Genomic DNA, 17,024 nt, shown 5'->3' on the forward strand with positions numbered 1-17,024 from the left:
AACCATGTAACTCTTCTGGCAGCCTGGGTGGCTCAGTGGGTTAAGCGGCTGCCCTCAGCTAGGGTCATGATCCCAATCATGGGGTCCTGGGATGGGGTTCCACAGAAGCCCTGCTCAGCGGAGAGCCTGCTTCCTCCCCCCCTGCCCCTCCCCCCACTCAGGTGTATGCATGCTCTCTCTCAAATTTTTTAAAAGAAAATGCCTCGGGCAGCCCGGGTGGCTCAGCGGTTTAGCGTCTGCCTTGGGCCCAGGGCGTGATCCTGGAGACCCCGATCTAGTCCCACGTCAGGCACGTCAGGCTCCCTGCATGGAGCCTGCTTCTCCCTCTGCCTGTGCCTCTGCCTCTCTCTCTCTGTGTCTCTCATGAGTAAATAAATAAAATCTTAAAAAAATAAAAAATAAAGAAAACGCCTCTTATATAGCAAGTGCAATTATACAAATGGCACGTGCAGCCAAAGGTGGTCTAGCATGCAGATTATACTAAAAAGAACATGTGCTCATGACACAGAGTACACTTTGAGAATTAACTGCTTTTCCTAGAGTTGAACTCTTTTAAAAGTGCTTATATTAAAAAGCTGGAAAAAGAATCTCTTCAGGGGCACCTGGGTGGCTCAGTGGCAAAGAGCATCTGCCTTTGGCTCAGGTCATGATCCCAGGGTCTGGGATCAAGTCCCGGGTCAGGCTCCCCGACAGGGAGTCTGCTCTGTCTCTGCCTCTCTAGGTCTCTCATGAATAAATACATAAAATCTTCCAAAAAAAAAAAAAAAAAGAAGAACAAGAACAAGAAGAAGAATCTCTTCCGGAAGAACCACTAGTCAAGAGTTTTTCAAGGAGTCTTCACTCTTCCTTCCAGGCAGGAAGAGCCCAACACGAGTGGGAAAACAAACGGTACGTTTCCTCCAAGCAGCCGAGGGCTGCTCAAGTCTGAGGAGAGTGAATACGAAACCCCTGGAAGAGGAGGAAAGAAGGGGAGAAGGAGGGAAGCCAGCCCAGGAGGGGGGATGGAAAGGCCTCCTCGGGGTGCAGAAGGCCAAGCAGCTCCGCCGGGGGCGCGAGGGAAGGCCTCGGGGCCTGGCCCACCCGGGCGCTGCCCACGGCCCGGGCGCAGGACCCTGAAGGGCCGCTTCCTGTGGTCACACGGAGGCTGCGCCCTCCCGCTCACAACGGCCCCCTCCGCCTGGCGGGGGCTCCGGGAGGAGGCTCCCTGCGGCCACTGCAGCCAGTCCCCTGAAAGCAACCGTGGACCCGCGGGAGGCCGAGCCCCGGCGGCCAGGACCGCAGCCGAGAAGCCTAACGAACCTTCCTCAGGGGGCCCCGGGCCCACAAACGGCGGAGGCTGGAGTCGGGGCTTCTGCCCCCGTCACCGCACCTCGGACGGACTCCCGCCGGCCAGCACGCCTTCCGCTTCTCCAGTCTCCTTTGCCCAGAAGTACAGCAACCCCAGCCCCCTCACCACTCCCCCACGACAAAACGTAAAGTACGTGAACGAACATAAATCTCTAATTTCACCCATAAATAACCTGCACCCCAAGCAATGCGTCAAACAGGCTCCGGGGACAGAGCACGCACGCCCGCCGGCCGCGACCCCTGAAGGCCGGGGCGCAGAGCCGAGCGGAGGGGGGAGCGGAGGGCGGGACCGCGCGCCCCGACCCGGGGCGGGGACGGGGACGGGACGGGGACGGGGACGGGGACGGGACGCGCCGCGGCGGAGTACTTCTACCACTTCTACCGGGCTGTGTAAAGGCGCCAAGCGGCCTTCCTCCGGGTTTTCCTCTTCAGGTTGACTCAGCAAACAGATGTTACGGAAACCTAAACCAGAGCCTTCACAGCTGCAGACATTTCAGAGAGGAATTCTTTAATAAAAATCACTCTATTATTCTGTGAAGATATGAAAAATCATCACACACTAACTTGGCCTTTTCTCCCTCAAATTAATGCTCTGGGAAAAAAGAGCTCAGCGGCAGCCAGAAAGTCATTTTATCGTCCTCTCTTCAAAGAAGAAACCAAGATCTCACGCGCCCACGTCTCGCTGTCGGTGCCGGGGCAGGACGGGTGTACTCAGGAAGGGCAGAAACTCTATCCGCAGAGGACGCCGGTGCCAGGGAAGGCAGGAGCTTCCACTTCCCTCGGCCGCAGTCCTGCAAGTGCTCACCGGGTAGGTCGGCACACAGACGCGCTTGCAGGGCCCTAACGCTTGGGCTTTAACTCTGAGGTTTTTAAACAATGTCTCTTCCATTCTCTCCCATAAATACCGGAGGGTTTTGCCACGTTTTAGTTTTAAACCGAATCTATTCACATGCAAAAACCCCACGCTGTTTTTTAGGTCTACAGCCAAATCCCACCAGCAATCTCATGCCTCACCCTCTCCATCTCTGTTACATTTTGGATTCCAGAACTCCAGTGGAGGTGATAATGAAGAAAAGTAGAAATACCAGGCTTACAAAATGAAAACTTTTTAAAACCTCCAGCCAGGGGCTAACTCTACTGAAAGAAGAATTTATCAGCCAAAATGACTTTGCCCAGTGAGGTCATTTCCTTAAAACCTAAGCCTGGCAGTTTGCATCTGTGCTGATCCGTTGTGTTTTCTGTGTCGAGAGAGGAGACGGAGGCAAACCGGGCCTCTGCTCTTAGGATGTGTTATGGAGACGGAGGACCAGCCTGTGGCCCTGAGCTGGGAGCGCCCCGCCCCCCACCCAAAGAGCTGGACTCCATCTCTAGGGCCAGTGTCCGCCACAAACAGCATCTGAAATCCCTGGTGAAGGAAACAGCATCTCAGTGTCTTAAGTCATGACTCTACATGCTGATAACGGGAAGCCTGGAAATTAACCTTTTATAAAACCTGAAAAACCAGCAGGTCATTTACATTCCCACCATAATTCTGTCTACCTAAGGATTCTTGACACCTGTCGGTGTGTTGTGTGGACACGGAAAACGCAGGCCGTTTTAACAAAACCGTTTCCCCCACCCCACTCCGGTCCCCACACGTGATGGAAGCCAGGACGAATCAGATATCCAACCTGGGTTCGGATAACCGCTTCTGCAAACGGCACTCGCTGCAGCACCTTGCGGGGGGGCCCTTTACCCAGCTGGGGCTCCAAGGAATCTCTTCTACCAACCACAAAAACAGAGGCACACCGAGTCGATCTGGAACAGAGAGCAGGGAAGGCCTCTCACGCCCTGTGAGCGCACCTAAACCAGCGTCAGGAGGCGCGTCAGGAGGCCCGCCACCAGCCCTCCAAGTACCAGTGGGAGGGTGACCAACGCTCCAGGGTCAAGACTGGTTCTTCCCTGAAGGCGTCTGCCTGTGAAGAACTGCAACGCTGGGCTTAGGGGAGAAACCAGAGACAAAGCGGAACTGCCTTACAGCTCAGGTGCACTTCTGAGTTGCTCTGTGATTGTTACAGCTGGGGTTCTGGTTACAGTGGACACGACCCGCCAGGGAAAGGTGTCTGCACTGGGCTGGAGCCGTTCCTCGGCAGCCTCACAAGAGTGGTGAGAACCCTGTTCTGCTCTCTGGCTTCTAGACCCATCCCCAAATGCGTGGACGGTTCCCAGAGCCCTCCTTCGTCCAGCCCCCAAGCACAAAGAAGGAAAATGATGCCATTATGACTAAATGCATTACCTGTATGGAGGCCCCAAACTTCTCGTTGCAGAGGCTACACACCAGCGCCCACCGACTGCTGGGGATGTGAGACACCTTCGTGATGGGTTCCATCTTCTCAGGGCTGCCAATGCTCACCTAGAGACCCAAGGAATAGCAAGACAGGGTGGCAGAGGCCATCAAGCAAACAAGAGCTGAGCAGGGGCAGTAGAAACCCAAAGATCTTCTATTCGCCTACAGACCTCCTACCAGACAGTAGCCTCTCCTAGGAGAGCAAAACCCCTACTTCCAAGCACGGAGACAGTGCAGGGGCCAGCTCTGGACCAGCAACCGCGGAGAACCCAGAGCCCAGTCCCTAGGCTCTGGCCTCCACGCACCAAGCCGGGGTGGTCATCTGACATACACATCCTGTTTGTAAACATGCAGATAACCAGTAACAGTCACTTCTCACCTGAGTGTCTGACAGCAAGATGGGTCTGCATGAGGACAATGCAATCTAATACACCCCTGCCCACAAGGAGGTGATCAAGACTGAAAACCCTTCTTAAATATATTTAAAATAGTTTGTGAACAATGGAGTAATATATGCTAATTTTAGTATCGCCCTCAGTGAAGAAAACCATTCTCTTCAGTCAGAAAAGATTACTACATTCAAAGTGGAAAACTACCAAGATAAATAAGGTAGCCGGTCTGCAGTCAGCCTGGATCCCTGAACCAGAAGATCCGGTGCTACCAAAACCCAAGTCATGAAACTCCAATCCAAATCAGTTCCAGATAATTTTCTTCAAGAGGAAAAATGCACCAAAATCACACACCAAAAAATGCTGAAATTTCAATCACAAGTGATATTCTCATACTGAGCCATGCAAATTAAATTAGTCAAGGTCTGGGACTTGAAATAAATTAGACCAGACCTGAAATTAAAAAGGTTGAGGCTAAGTAAGAATTTTAATTTAAAAAAAAAAAAAAAAAAAACACACACACACACACAAATGTGACCTAAAGCAGTGATTCTTTAACCATCCTCGTGCTACCTGGACAGCTCACAGGCCCCGGGATTTAGCGGCAATCCCTGGGGAAGCCAGAGTAGCACCCAGCCCCACTCCTGGGAGCGTGTCTCGGTGCGAGGGTGAGCGGGGATACATTTCTCAAATGAACACAACCGAGAGTCCAGCTCACCGCTGCTTCCAGGAAACATTCCCACAAACCTATATATACCATGACAAGATGATAGTTCACTCAGTATTCAATTTAGGGGGTTGGAGAGGAAAGAAAAAGACCGCCATTAAAAGGTGTCTTTTGGGGCACCTGGGTGGCTCAGTGGTTGAGCGTCTGCCTTTGGCTCAGATCATGATCCGGGGTCCTGGGATCGAGATTGAGTCCCACATCAGACTACCTGCAGGAAACCTGCTTCTCCCTCTGTGTCTCTGCCTCTCTATGTCTCTCCATGAATAAATAAATAAAATCTTTTTTAAAAAATGTGTCTTTTTATTCATCAGCTATAGTACCCCATATTTACAAACGGCTCCCCATCCTCACCCCCAGCTCAAAGCCAGGAGTACCTCCTGAGCTAAGCTACTATTAAAAACCACACCTACCTCAGGGATCCACAGAGCACAGCTGACATGGACCCACTTGGTGCCACTGCGGGTAGGCTTCATCGCTCCGCCTTTCTTGGGACACAGCAAACACTTTGGCTGAACCCCCAGGGCACATGTCCTGCACAGCCAACTGCCCTCCGGGACCTTGAGGATTCCGTAACAGGCCTGTGAAGCCACAGCACAGCCCCCAAGGAAAACACAGAAAGAAGAAAAGATTCATTTCTTTCCCTACATTATCTACTAACTTTAAAAATACCTAGAAAGATTTTATCAATATAGAATAGAGGTACCCCCATGTCCACCTAGCTGGAGACCCTCTCCCTTCAGGAAAAATGCCAGGCAGCCTCACAGTAGCAGCCAGGAAGGCATGTGGCATCTTCGGGGATAAACACATATCTATTTACCACATTTACCAGAGGGTGGGCCTGAACACTCCTAGAGGACAAATAGGTTCACAAAATATTTGCTGTGCAGTATTCCTACAGACACCTATCTACACCAGGTTCCTAAATATTGGGCAGTAAATTCTCAAAACACTCCACAAGGAAGGCTAAGTGGGGGAAGCTATTCCTTCTCTGATTGACCGATGTGAGTAGGATACAATGTGAGGGAAAAACACACAAAGCAGCTGAGTCTCTGACGAGATGGCCTTGCTCAGAAGGAAGAAGGGGCACCCACGTTCCCCCCAACTACGCGAAATCCCCTCACTAGACCCCATCACTCTCCCAAGTGAGTGCAACAGGCACAGAAAGAGGAGACCTTGTGGACAGAGAATCTGGGCTCTTCAGCCAATATTTACAACAAAGCCTGCTTTGCAGGAGATGGCAAAATTACCCAAGACAGCGTCAATGGCTGGAATCAAGGATCTCACCGCTAAAGTCATTAAGATGATGGCTCAAAAATAGAGAAGGCAAATGTTAAATAGTGAACACAAAACCAGGATGGTTCCAGGAGCACATTCAGAAGCCTTAAAAAAAACAACACCACCACCACCAAATCATTCAGAACTTTATCCTTAAATGACCCAGAAGTCAGGAAGTCTAGAGACACAGTAACATAGCTCCAATCCTCCAGACAGGAAAAACCCAGCCCCTCTGCAATCTGAATATCCAGGACGCAGAAAGGAAACCACAGCGAGAGAGAGGGGTGAAGTCAAGTAACACCAAGACTGGAGCAGAGGAGCCCTGGGTCGGGGCCCAAGGAAGCCACTCTCAACACAGACTTACTGGAAAAACAACTTTTAACAGAGCTAAGAAGCACTAGTAAGGTTTCAAGTTCTAAAAACATCTGTAGCAGGCATTCTAGAAAAAGTCACATTTGAAGAAAACCTTTTTTTTAACTGGACAATCAAGTCTACGTTAAATGAAAAGATTAAATACAGTAGGCATTCAAGGGAAGCCTCAAGAGCATCTCAAAAAGAAGATGAAGTAATAAACATGAAGGCACGAGAACAACGCAGCACTGCTGAAAACTGGGCACAGTGTGGGGTGGGTGCCCAGGGTCCCAAGTCCCTGCTCCAACTATTGTGACCAAACCGCACTGGGACGCTGAGCAGCCAGCCCACCTTCGCATCAGGGAGCCCATTTATAAGACAGGTGTTCAACTGGTTTTCAAGTAGAACCGGTGTTTTCAAACAAAATTCTCAGGGAGAGAAAAATAAATAAGGAAAATAGCACAAAAAAGACTTGAAGCTTCATCTAGGAAGGGAATTTTTAGCAACAAACCGGGTGACACTGGTGGTCACGGTGATCTTGACACACAATCACTTCAGAAATTCCATTATCCAGCAAACTTCCCAGATAATCTGAAAATCTAGAGCCAATAGGTAGCCTTCAACACGACTACAGCAAGAGACTGCAGCCTTGTGTAAGCTCCTCCTGATGTCCTCAGGTAGAGGAGAAGCCCAGCAGGAAGACAAATTAAGTCTGTAAGTTTGTTTTAAATCTCCACATCAACAGATGAATGACAGCCTTTTAAAACCCTAATAGTAGGATGCCTAGGTGGCTCAGCATTGGGCGCCTGCCTTCTGCTCAGGCGTAATCCTGGGGTCCCAGGACCAACTCCCACATCAGGCTCCCTATGTGGAGCCTGCTTCGCTCTCTGCCTACATCTCTGCCTCTCTCATGCATAGATAAAATCTTTTAAAAAAATAAAAAATAGGGCAGCTCCAGTGGCTCAGCGGTTTGGCGCCGCCTTCGGCCCAGGGTGTGATCCTGGAGACCCCGGATTGAGTCCCATGTCGGGCTCCCTGCATGGAGCCTGCTTCTCCCTCTGCCTGTGTCTCTGCCTCTCTTTGTGTGTGTCTCTCATGAATAAATAAATAAAGTCTTTTAAAAAATAAATAATAAATAAATAAAAAATAAAACCCTAAGAAGGACATAGGAACACGTGTCCCCACAGAAATCCAAATTACTTCATTACTGCATTAAGGAATAAATAGAGAAGAGAGACAGACTGTCACGAGCTTTTAAAGATCACCCAGGGCCCATCCTTACTGAACCTGAAGGATTTACCTTTCTGTGGATTGGCAAGCAACCACCAAGTGCCAGTGGGCATCAGACAGGACATGAAATAACATTTAAGAAAAGGAGCCTCCTCACTCTTCTTTAACATCACGGTTTATATAGGAACACATTAAAAATGTTCTGGGTTGAACTATGTTCCCTAGAGATAGGCAGCCCTAACCACAGTCCCTCAGAATGTGACCTTATCTGGAAACAGGGTCCTAAACAGATGGAATCAGTTAAGGATGGTGTCCTACTAGAGTCGGGTGTCCTTGAAAGATGGCCATGCTTGAAGACACAGACACAGCAGGACACACGTGACAACAAAGGCAGAGACTAGAATTGTGCAGCTGCAAACCAAAGAGCACGACAATTGTGAACAAATCACCAGAAGCCAGAGTCAAGGAAGGATTCCTCTACAGGTTTCTGAGGGGACGGGCCCTGCCAACACCCCGTGATTCCAGATTTCTAGTGGTCAGAACTGCAAAATAATAAACGCCTGTTGTTTTAGTCCACCCAGTTTGTGGGTTATGGCACACACTAATACAGCAAACTAACCACCTTGTAGAAACTGCCCTCCACCCGCCTCACCCCTCCCACCACAGTGTTAACATCTAAACTCAGGTGTGAAAGCCAGGGCAGGGCGGCTCACAGATTCCTTTTAAGTAAACCTTACTTCTATGGATAGAATTAAAAACATTATGTGAGGGAAGATTTCCACAGAGCAGCCTATACTTCCAGTTGTAACAAGTAGTAGGAAATACTTCAAATACTCTAAGAACCTATTAGGAACAAAAGATTTCGTTCATAGGACCCACTTCCTTAACTCACTTAGGACAGCAGGAAAACAGACCCCATCTGTAGGAAGACCTCTGGCCTACTTGGCAGCAGGTGCACTTACACCCCGAGTGGCTTCATCCTGGAGCCCACATACCTGGTGCACACAGATGTTGCATTTGTCACAGAACACCATCTCATTGCCGTCCTCACCATCAGGTGACTGGCACACATCACAGACAACATCTTCATCATATTCGATCCCCAGGCCTTCCTCAGTCTCTATAGCATGATTCATATTGTCATAGCACCGCTGCTCAAATTCCTCCAGGACCCTTTCCATGGTGTACTCATCTAATTCAGGCATTCCTGAAGGAAAAGTGCCACAAGAACATTTTAATAAGACCCTATTAATAAATATTACAGGGCAGCCCTGGTGGCTCAGCAGTTTAACGCAGCCTACAGCCCAGCCCAGCGATCCTGGAGACCCAGGATCGAGTCCCATGTCGGGCTCCCTGCATGGAGCCTGCTTCTCTCTCTGCCTCTCTCTCTGTGTGGATCTCTCATGAATAAATAAAACCTTAAAAAAAAAAAAAAAAAAAAGAACCAACTACTTATTAAAAAAATAAGTAAATATTACAGTAAGACAGTATTAGTCTATCTGCATTTTCAATTTATAAATAATCTTATACATAAACCTATCCCGTGTGTCCCAAACATTTTCTACTGAATGCCTTGCAGACTGTTCCAAGGAAGGCTCTTCAAATTAAAAGGCAGAAAAAGTCTTCCATGCAACACTTTTGTTTCTTATGATCAGGCACTTTAGATGGGAGTATCAGAAGTCGAAAAGCAAAAGATAAATCCCAGAAGGGTTTAAGGATATTAAATATATGTACTGTTAGTTAAATGGTCATTTCATCACATTATACACAACAATATGTAAGTGACTTCAATATAGGACACCCGGACGGCTCAGCTGGTTAAGCGTCAGGACCCTGGGATAAAGCCCCAAGTGGGGCCCGCGGCTCAGCAGGGAGTCTGCTTCTCCCTCTCCCTCTCTCAAATAAATAAAATCTTTAAAAACAAAACAAAACAAAACACCATGACCATATATTATGGTTTGGGTGTCTTCTAAAAAACATTCCTTTCTTGCTGCTTAAAAATGTTGCTCTGAGAACAGATTTCACTGTGAGTACACAAATGTTTTTAACTGGTTTATCCCTCCTCACCCTCTGAATTTACAAAGTTGAGATGCATAGTTAATCAGACACATGAAAGACAGAAACACAAGGAATGTCTAAAGCAAAGGAAACAGCTCATTGTGAATCAAATAAAATGCACTCTTATGCAAGAATGATCAAAAATAAATTTCAAGTGGTTATCGTGGTTACAGTAATGGGGAGATAAGACTTTTATTTTCTTCCATTTGTGGGATATATTCCAAACTTCCTACAATGAAAATGCTCATGCAGAGAGAAAAAACAGGTTATAAAAATATTCTAACAGAACATGTAAGTGGCAAGGAACAATACAAAGGTCATTAGAGCCAATAACTTTTATGTACTCTGATAAATATAAAACCATCAAATTAACACTTCATGTTTCTAAAAATCTGGAGAACACATCAGAGCTGACTGTGATAAGCTCTAAGCACATATTCAAAAAAGCCACCTACCTAGAGGCACATGCTATTTACTGATAAGATACTCCGCTGCATGGCCAGGCAGGGACTTATATCTCAATTCCTCCTACCAGTTTTGAAACCAACACTTGCTATGAAAATACAATCCTACGCCCTATAATTAACTTCTACCATTACAAAGACCAGTAAAAACTGGGACGCCTGGGTGGCTCAGCAGCTGAGCATCTGCCTTTGGCCCAGGGTGTAATCCCGGAGTCCCAGGATCGAATACCACATTGGGCTCCCCGCACGAAGCCTGCTTCTCTTTCGGCCTGTGTCTCTGCCTCTCATAAATAAATAAATAAATAAAATCTTAAAAAAAAAAAAAAAAACTAAAACAAACATCTAAAAGCATATGTTCAATTTATGTTACACAACCGCATGGTCATCTTGCCAAAGTATCCCACACTACCTTTCAATCTGGTGAGCTAGCCCGGAACTCATTACTTACACCATCCACCAGGCGCTCAGTGTCTGTGGCTGCGCCCCATGCCTTCAGACAGGACACCTCGCCAGTCAAGTGCATTTTATACTGACCTTTACAGAGCTGCTACAAAGCAGAACTTTAATCTTTGAAGCTCGAACTGAACGGGTGTTCAGTTCCAAGAGAGCTCTGAAAACTTATGCAGATTGTGTAAAACCACTTCCTGGCTTGCTAATATCCTGGCCATTACTACCTAAAAGCAGGGACCAGGAGGAAGGCAATGTACTTTGTCCAAATAAGCTGAATGATCAAATAGGGAGAAAGAAACAACTCCCCTGGCTCAGTGGGCACTACTGCTCCCTTCCAACAGGCCAATGAGCAGCAGGACAGCACAACAAGCATCCAGTATATGGCAGGCGGGCCCTGCACTAACTAGGCTCAGGGACTGATCCAAAAATCAAAGCAGTCTTTGTCCCTCAGGGCCCCAAAATCTACCATCCTTTAAATATTTACTATGTGCCAAACTGCTAACAAACACCTCTGCTGCCTCTCTCCACCCAGGACCCACAGCACAAATTCTCAGTAATCCGCACAATCTGTCACTCCAAGCCCAGACTTGACCTCAGTGGTCCTGCTCATCAGGACACCTCAGGCAGCACTCAGCAATCCTGAGATGAAACCTGTGTGCCATCCTGGTCTTGACACCAGGAGGCACAAGCAAAATGAGGTACAGAAGCTCCAAGCTATAGATATACCGAGAAGCCAAAAGCCGTAACACACAGAAAATAGACCATATGATGGGTGGAATGGGGGGGGGCGGGGGGTGCACGGGGAGAAAGCCAAGACAGAGGTGAACAGGTAAAAAAAGGGAAAAGCACTCCAGGTTTAGAGCAGGACTTCAGGGAATCACAGAGGTGAAAATAAGAGGTTTATAAGAAAACGGTGAACTTGGCTGGAGTGCAGTTTCCTGTGAGTTACAGGCCACAAGTGAGAAAGGATCTGAACAGCACTGCAGGAAAACACCACCAGAGCACAAAACCGTGCGGACCAGACGACCCTCCTGTCATCTTGGAGAAGTCACTTCATATCTCTGGGCTTTAGTTCCCTTGAGGGGAGCATGCAAAAGGGGCAGGTGGGGGCAGAGACGGGGTATCCTGCTCCCATGCCTTTGGAAAGGTCTTTCTTCAATCCCACTGCTCCCTCTACAAGCCACTCACAGAGTCCCTCTGAACACGGGTGCCAGAGCCAGACAAGCTGACCTCTGAAAAAGACCACAGGACTCTGAGACTGAAGCTCTGATGGAGCTGGCTTCACCAGGCAAGGAGGAGCTTCTACTACTCACTCATATGCCTGAAATTCTTCTCTGTTCATCCCTCATTAATAAAACAATATAACCCAAGGTCTCTCATTATTAATAAAATATAACCCATGGTCTCTCACCCATCTCCTTAAATTCCTCATTCGTCAGCTCCAGCCACGCAGCATCCATGTCGTTGAGGTCGTAACGACACACACTGTCAGCCAGCGTCCGGATGTCAACATAGCCCAACTCTGGAGGCTCAGAGCCCGGCGAGACAATGTATTTCTTGGGCCTGATGAACATGAGGGATTTCTCTTCAGACACGACCCTAGTTAACAAGAAAACAAAGCAGCCAGGTTACCCTTCCTGCCACATGGCCCAAAACGTGCTTCCACTTTCCAATGCCCTAAATCCCAGGCTATCACCAGATGAACAGGCTTAAAAACCCTAATGCCACTGCTAGTAAAACTAAGTAGGATTCATGAAGGACCCCAAAATGGAAAGACAGACCAGTGAAAACACCGAGGAGTCCTTAAAACCAGCTTTTTCCAATTGGCTTCCCAGGATACTGCATGACCAGCCTTGATTTAGGACAGCAGTTGCTCTGGCCTAGCCACAACAGCAAAACACTAACCTCCCAAGTTTCAAAAGCTAATGACTACATCACTTTGTACCCATCCAGCCTGACCACCTGAAGGTCTAGCACTAGGCTCTCAAGAACACGGAGGCCAAGAGCAGCCACCAGGGCAGGACAATGCCCAGCAGAACGCTGGGCAACCAAGGGGACAAACCCATCATCACTAATCTTAGAAATAAAAGTGGGCCTCGTCCATTACTAAGCAGTCCAAGACCCCGAGAGGCCTAGCCAAGGAGGGGACTCTCCCAACATACACTTAGGATCCCAGGACAGGGACACAAGTTCCCTCCTCTCCTTACACTGCCACCCTCTCCAAACCTGTTAACACTGATGCCTTCCACCACACCCTACTCAGAAGAAATGACCACACACAAGATCAAATCACTCCCAACTTGGAATGAAGGGCCTTCTCCCTAAAGACAAAGGTCCGGTATCACAGCACCCCCGCATCCACAGTTCCTGCCTCATCGCCACGTTCAGCAGTTCATGTTAGCAGCAACAAGTGGTCCAAAGAGTGCCAGTATTTTCAACCACCATGTAAGCACCAGAGTGATCTTATCTACATAACACTGAAATAGGCAAAACACAGGGAGTTATTTCTCCCATACTCAACCAAGAGCAGGGTTTTAGCTACCTAGAAACTCCGGAAGCTGTATCACATTTACTGCTCTTGTGCCGAGTTCCCAAATAAAAAAATGATTCAGCGAGTAATTCCTGGATGGGGACTGCCAAAGCTGAAACAGTTGGTGTTGTGCCCCAGATGTAGATTCTAAGGCAAACATGGTGTTTATCCTGCAAAGCCCAGTTAAACATTCCACCCCACCAGCCAGAAATCTGGACTGGTCATTTAAGCCCACACATCTATGCAGACGTTTATCAGAAACCCCCAAACAATAACCGGCAATGGTAAAAGAGTCCAGTTCACAAAGGAGGCAGCTGACTGATGCACAGCAGAGATGCCAGGCACTAGATGAGCGTAGAGACCCCGAATCTGCTCTCCCTGTGAAGAGCCCTCCAGGTCAGCTGGGCAACACAACGAAGAAATAAGCAAACTGGCCTCAGTTCCACGCGGAGGTAAATCATCAAGGACCAGCACCCAAAAGACCCTTAAGGGGAAAGGTGCTTCCTAAGTAAATTCAAAGAAAGCCCGGCAAGAGCAACTGGGCAAAGTCCATCCATAGGAGAACTCATCAAATACACTGCTCCTCTTAAGCTTGCCTTCCACATAACCGTGACCTGGCAGGCCACCTCACATTTGCCTTACTCCAGAGGTGGAGCCCAGCCCAGCCCTACAACACCGGAGAAGCCACCCTTGCTAGGTGAACAGTGATGGATTTTTTTTTACTTGTTTTAGGGGATTAATTTAATTTTTTTAATAATAAATTTATTTTTTATTGGTGTTCAATTTGCCAACATACAGAATAACACCCAGTGCTCATCCCGTCAAGTGCCCCCCTCAGTGCCAGCCACCCAGTCACCCCCACCCCCCGCCCTCCTCCCCTTCCACCCCCCCTAGTTCTTTTCCCAGAGTTAGGAGTCTCTCATGTTCTGTCTCCCTTTCTGATATTTCCCACCCTTGCTCTCCACAGTGAACAGGAATTGGGGGTGGGGATGGGGGAAAAAAAGAAGTTGTGTAAACATCCAAATTTCCCTCCCCCACCAGTCATCTCCCACAGTGTTCTAGAATTTGCCCGACTCTCTAAAGAGAGCAGCACCTTCCCAAGATGGCTGGAATATTAAGTTTGGAGGACCATGGCCCTCCAAATCACTACCCTATGGACCTAGAGTGTCTTTCTACACATTTCAGACCACTTGGGGTCTTGTATTACTTCACTGCTAAGTCAAATTGCTCTTCTCAGGCAGCGGCTGTCAGGGCAGAAAGGCGATGGCAGGTGGGGACTGGCACGTGTACCTGGCCACCGGCTGAGGGATGGTCCCAGGGCTCACTGGCACCTGGACCCCTTTCTCCCACTCCTGTCTCCAGGGATCTGCCAACACATAGTACTCATCTGGGTTCAGCTGATAAGAGTCATGCAGCTTCATAGCAGTGATCAGGTCCGTCCTAAACACCTGGAGAGGGAGAGACAGGGTCACTGACATTTGATATTTGCATTCTTCTTCAGAGTGCTGGCAGCTGCAGGGTCACCATGGAGCTGCCGTGTAACAAGGTCACTGTATCAGCAGAGCCCGAGGCCGACCTATTACAGGAACCCCTCAGCCTGCCACGCCCTTGGCCTCTCAGGCGTGGAGGTGCCAATGGCTCACGCTACCCCCTCACTTCAACTCCACAAGCCGGCAGCATGTCTGACAGCAGCAATGAAACCTCAGTCTCTTCCCCTGAAATTCTATGAGCTCCCAATTCAAAAGAGGGCTGCTGGTATTTCCCTCGAGGGTGCTCTCTTGGTAAATGTTTTAAGAAATGAAACTCCACTAACCATTTAACAACTTCAAGCCAAAACCCAGAACTACCAGGGCCTCCTCTTCTATACTCAGACTGCCACCACCCAGCTCTTGCCTCCCAGGGCTCCAGGGCTCATGGCAAGGTATTTGGGGAGTCGGGTCCTGGTTGGCAGGTGCCACGCAGAAGTACAGGCTGGACAAATATGGGAAAGAAGCAAGGACAGACCAATGGGGTCAAGTCAAAAAAGGGGCTCATAAAGAACATGTTTACACACCTTTCCCCAGCATTAACCTCTGTAAGGGAAGCAGTGTTTGTGGGGAAAGGAGAGGAGGGAAGGAGAGAAAAAGAAAGAAGGAAGCAAGCTACTTTACCCTCGTCTCTCCCTGCCAAAAACAGACCCACAAAACTCAAAGTACCCCTGTCCTGAGGGAGCTCCTCGCCCCTCGTCAGGGCGGAGAGGAGACCAGCCAAAGGCGGCCTCGCATGGCTGCTCCCGCCGACTGGGGCAGGACAGGAGCACGGCACTGCCTGCCAGCGGGGCCTCGTCCTCGGGCCACCAGGGTCTCAGGGCTACACAAGGAAGCTCTGACCCTGGCATTAGCGCTGGCCCCAAGTTGTATTTGGCACGAAGCACACCTGCATCTGTAAGCTGCGCTCTCTGTTTACACAAGTCACAATGCTGAACTCTCTCTTCTTAGGACAGGGAGTTCTTTCTTAAGCTGTGAAGCACAGTTCACATTATATGCCTGCTAATAGGTCCATATTTGTTTTTCCTGCTGGCTTTTCAGACTGGTGATCACTTTAATAAACTTCACCATAAGAAAGTCTGAGGCAGTGTCTGAATAAAAAGGCCATTTCTCTGGCCTGCCACTTTTCAATGCTGATTTTTCCCAGTCTGCCACTCCTGGTTTCTCAAGTCCTGGTAACAAGCAGTACCCTGGCTGTGCACCATCCACAAAAGCACAAGTACGATCAGGCTCCCTCACAGCACTGAGCCCACTGAAGCAGGCGCCCAGCCCAGCTGCCCAGGACCTGGATCACCCATGCCCTCCTCACCCCCAGGGAGAAAAGTTCTTTAAAGCAACAAAAAAAAAAAAAAAAAATTCACAGGTCTATACCTTCAGGAAGCAAATCAGTTAAAAAACACATTTCAACTAAGTCTTATATGTAAAAATAAAAATAAAAATAAAAAAAAAGGAGTATGCCAAAGAAGGAAAATCAAACTGAAGCAACAAGAGGAGAAAAGGCAGCCCACCATTCCTTTACTAAGACTCAGGGGAGGATGGTCAAGAGCTGAAGCAGATGCCCTAGATGAACTTCCTGGCCCCCGGGAGAATTTGACATTAATGCTAACCTACATATAAAGTAGTCTGAACTAGGAGCTAAACTCAGAGAACTTTAGGGGAAAAAAAATCAGAAACCAATCAGCCTCTGGGTGAGGGCCAAGGCTGGCGCCATGGTGCTGCTCAGCCCTCCTCGGGCGCCAACTGTTCCTACTCCAATCCCCCTGTACTCTTGTCCTGAAGTAAGACAAGTGCACTGTCAACAGGAGAACACTGGTTGGGGAGGCAGCACGGACAATTAAAGCAACAAAGACAGGCAGAGCCGCTCAGCACAGAAAAGGAGGGAGGCCCTGCAGGTTCCGAAATGACAAAGGCCTGGAAACCTAAAGGCAAAAATATGGCCACCTTCCCATGAAGGTTTGAGCTAATGTCCAAGTGTCTCCTGGGATGGTTTTCTGATTTTAAAGGATATATATACTACGCTTCCTCATGGGGAATGTTATTCCCCAACCCAGAAGTCCCCCATACCCCCACAAAGTATCACCCAGCAATCCCCATTACACTCAGGGAAAAAAATACCTGGTAGAATGAATGCAGGCCTGTGCTCTGCAGCTACAGGAAGAGGTGGTCTCTGAAGCCATCCCGTTAAAGAGGCAGCACAAGCCAAAGGGCTGAACCAAAGGCTCTCCTCCCGCAACCTGCCCACCTGAAAAGTGATCAACTAAAATGCCCTTTCTGCAATCATTTAAAATCCTGAGGGCAGCCCCGGTGGTACGGCAGTTTAGCGCCGCCTGCAGCCTGGGGTGTGATCCTGG

The 17,024-nt window shown here is 48.6% G+C and overlaps 1 protein-coding gene and 1 long non-coding RNA gene across 21 annotated transcripts in view; one reads left to right on the forward strand and one right to left on the reverse strand.

Annotated features, from left to right (window-relative positions):
- Window positions 1-17,024, reverse strand: part of JADE1 (jade family PHD finger 1) — a 63,205-nt gene that overhangs the window by 13,480 nt on the left and 32,701 nt on the right. For all 20 annotated transcript variants that reach the window (XM_025420616.3, XM_025420611.3, XM_025420606.3 and 17 more), the window contains 5 exons: window positions 14,438-14,595; window positions 12,029-12,216; window positions 8,641-8,852; window positions 5,200-5,367; window positions 3,623-3,739 (listed from right to left, as the gene is read on the reverse strand). In XM_025420616.3, coding sequence (XP_025276401.1) covers window positions 3,623-3,739; window positions 5,200-5,367; window positions 8,641-8,852; window positions 12,029-12,216; window positions 14,438-14,595 — 843 coding nt within the window. The remainder of the gene's footprint in view (window positions 1-3,622; window positions 3,740-5,199; window positions 5,368-8,640; window positions 8,853-12,028; window positions 12,217-14,437; window positions 14,596-17,024) is intronic.
- Window positions 6,636-8,216, forward strand: LOC112642788 (uncharacterized). The gene is made up of 2 exons (XR_003125451.3): window positions 6,636-7,129; window positions 7,924-8,216. It is a non-coding gene; the product is annotated as an uncharacterized LOC112642788 (long non-coding RNA).

This window comes from Canis lupus, chromosome 19 (assembly GCF_003254725.2).
Source record: "Canis lupus dingo isolate Sandy chromosome 19, ASM325472v2, whole genome shotgun sequence".
NCBI classification, from domain to species: Eukaryota; Metazoa; Chordata; class Mammalia; order Carnivora; family Canidae; genus Canis; species Canis lupus.